The following is a 2,421-nucleotide window of genomic DNA, read 5'->3' as shown; positions in this document are numbered from 1 at the left end:
TCAAAGACGGCTAATTCTCACCTCAACAACATGTTAGATTTGTGATGATCAAATCTAAAATAGAGGAAAGGTGACTTAAGGGACTCTTGTTTCAATTGTGACGAACTATTCACCCAGGGCCATCAATGCAAGAAACTATTCTGGATTGATTTCACTGAGGATGAAGAACAATTTGTTGAAAAAGAGGGAAATACTACTACTCTCCACACATAGTGCTTGAGGACAAACACTCTTTGAAGGAAGGGAGAAATGTTGACACATTTTTTTTGTCTATCTACAGTTTACTATTGTAAAATTAATTCAGAAAGTAGGTTATTTTAGTAGTTATTGATTATACAACAAGAAGAATACCCAGTGTATTCCCAGTACGTGGGGTTTGGGGATGGTAAAGTGTACACAGTTCATATCACTATCTATGATGAAGTAGAGAGATTTTTGATAGATCCCCGGCTTAAGACAGATAACAGTATAACAAATAAAAATATAAAAATAAACACAAAATGGGATATACACTATCTATTCAAGATCACAAACATCAGCAGAACACTATGAACAAGAAACTATATGCGCAGATACAAACAAAGCAGTCCTCCCTACTATTATGGACGCACTCCTACGCAAACGCTCTACCCTAATTCGCATCCTTTACACCTTTCTATCGAGGGTCATATCCTTCATAAATTGTAACCGCTCCATGTCATGCCTAATTATTTCCTACTTGTGCATCATATGAACTGTACTCGCTTACCCCAATGAAGCTCTTCTTACATTGGTTTTAGGTCCTATGTAGTCAAGTTAGGTATTTCTTAATACTACAGATTATTGTAAGGGAAACTAATGTTCCATTTTACTCGTGCATTGCAGAGCATCTCAGTCTTCTATGCCAAATTCTAGTGAAGCTAATAGTTCAATTTCGCTGCATCCTTAACCGCTTAATGTGGCCCCATCAGCTGGTATCCATGTGCTGGCCCTCCGCTACCATACAGTTATCATGCTTCATCGACACCAGATATCAATGCTGGTTCAGTCTTAGTTGAAGCTAGTTTAACTTCGTCGTCCAAGCATATCAACTCTCTGTAGCATGCTGGGGTCAGCCTTCAATAGTTTTTTCTCTGCTTTTCCAGCTAGAAAGAGTGCGACAATCTTATAAATCATGCTAATGGTGGGGTTGCCCTTACTGGATCAGATTTGTTAGGAAAGGTTGGGCCACTCATTAGTTCAGTTGATATAACTGAATCTGAAGATGCTTATGTATTCTGTGTTTCACTTCCTGGTATTGCTAGGGATGAAAGTAAGTTCTACATATGAGTAAGATTTTCTTATGTTAAAAATCACCTTATAAATATGTTGTAAGACAGTAAGAGTTATAATAAGATATGGTGATTTTCAACTTAAGGAAATCTTGCTCATAAGTAAAACTTACTTTCATCCCTTGCAACACCAGGAAGTGAAACTCGAAATACATAAGCATCTTAAGATTCAGCTATATCAGCTGAACCAATGAGTGGCCCAAACTTTCCCAATAAAGCTGATCCAGTAAGGGCAACCCCGCCATTAGTATGATTTATAAGATCATCCCGCTCCTCTCTGGCTAGACAAGCAGAGAAAAAATTATTGCAAGCTGACCCCAGCATGTTGCTGAGAGTTGATATGCTTGGATGATGAAGTTGTACTAACTTCAACTAAGACTGAACGAGCATTGATATTTGGTGACGATGAAGCATGATAACTGTATGGTAGCGGAGGGCCAGTACATGGATATACCAGCTGAGGGGAATCATATTAAACAATTGAGGATACAGCGGAATTGAACTATTTGCTTCACCAGAATTCAGCATCGAAGACGGAGATGATCTGCAGTGCACGAGTAAAATGGAACATTAGTTTCAGTTATGATAATCTCTAGTATTAAGAATTACCTAACTTGACCCCATAGGACCTAAAACCAATGTAAGAAGAGCTTTATTAGAGTAAGCAAGTACAACTCATATGATACACAAGTAGGAAATGATTTCTTTACGGTAAGCAAGTACAGTTCATATTCGCTTGTGGCATACACTAGGTCGATTTAGAACATGTACAATGGAATGAAGACTCGTGTGACGATGGTAGGAGGATATGGAGCACTTTTCTATTTTGACAGGGTTACATTGGGGATCGTCTCTTAGCCTATTTTATTTGCCTTGGTGATGGATGTTTTGACGCTGCATATTCAAGGTGAGGTTCCTTGGTGATGGATGTTTTGACACTGCGTATTCAAGGTAAGGTGCCTTGGTGTATGTTATTTGCGGATTATGTTATACTTATAGACGAGACTCGGGAAACAGTTACTGATAAGTTGGAGGTTTGGCGACAGACCCTATAGTCTAAAGGGTTTAAGTTAAGCAATACTAAGACGGAGCACTTGGGATGTAAGTTTAG

General features: G+C 38.6%; 1 protein-coding gene across 1 annotated transcript; it reads right to left on the bottom strand.

The window, feature by feature from the left end:
* Positions 1-1,472: 1,472 nt before the first annotated feature.
* LOC124895535 (alpha-crystallin domain-containing protein 22.3-like) lies at positions 1,473-1,854 on the bottom strand (the record flags this gene model as incomplete). The annotated part of the gene is made up of 2 exons (XM_047405970.1): positions 1,473-1,638; positions 1,765-1,854. Coding segments are annotated over 2 exons (256 nt in total), but the record flags the coding sequence as incomplete, so codon positions are not given.
* Positions 1,855-2,421: the final 567 nt, after the last annotated feature.

Source organism: Capsicum annuum, unplaced genomic scaffold (genome assembly GCF_002878395.1).
Source record: "Capsicum annuum cultivar UCD-10X-F1 unplaced genomic scaffold, UCD10Xv1.1 ctg82842, whole genome shotgun sequence".
NCBI lineage: Eukaryota > Viridiplantae > Streptophyta > Magnoliopsida > Solanales > Solanaceae > Capsicum > Capsicum annuum.
The sequence above is the reverse complement of the archived record's forward strand: the minus strand, read 5'-3'. Positions and strand labels throughout refer to the sequence as shown.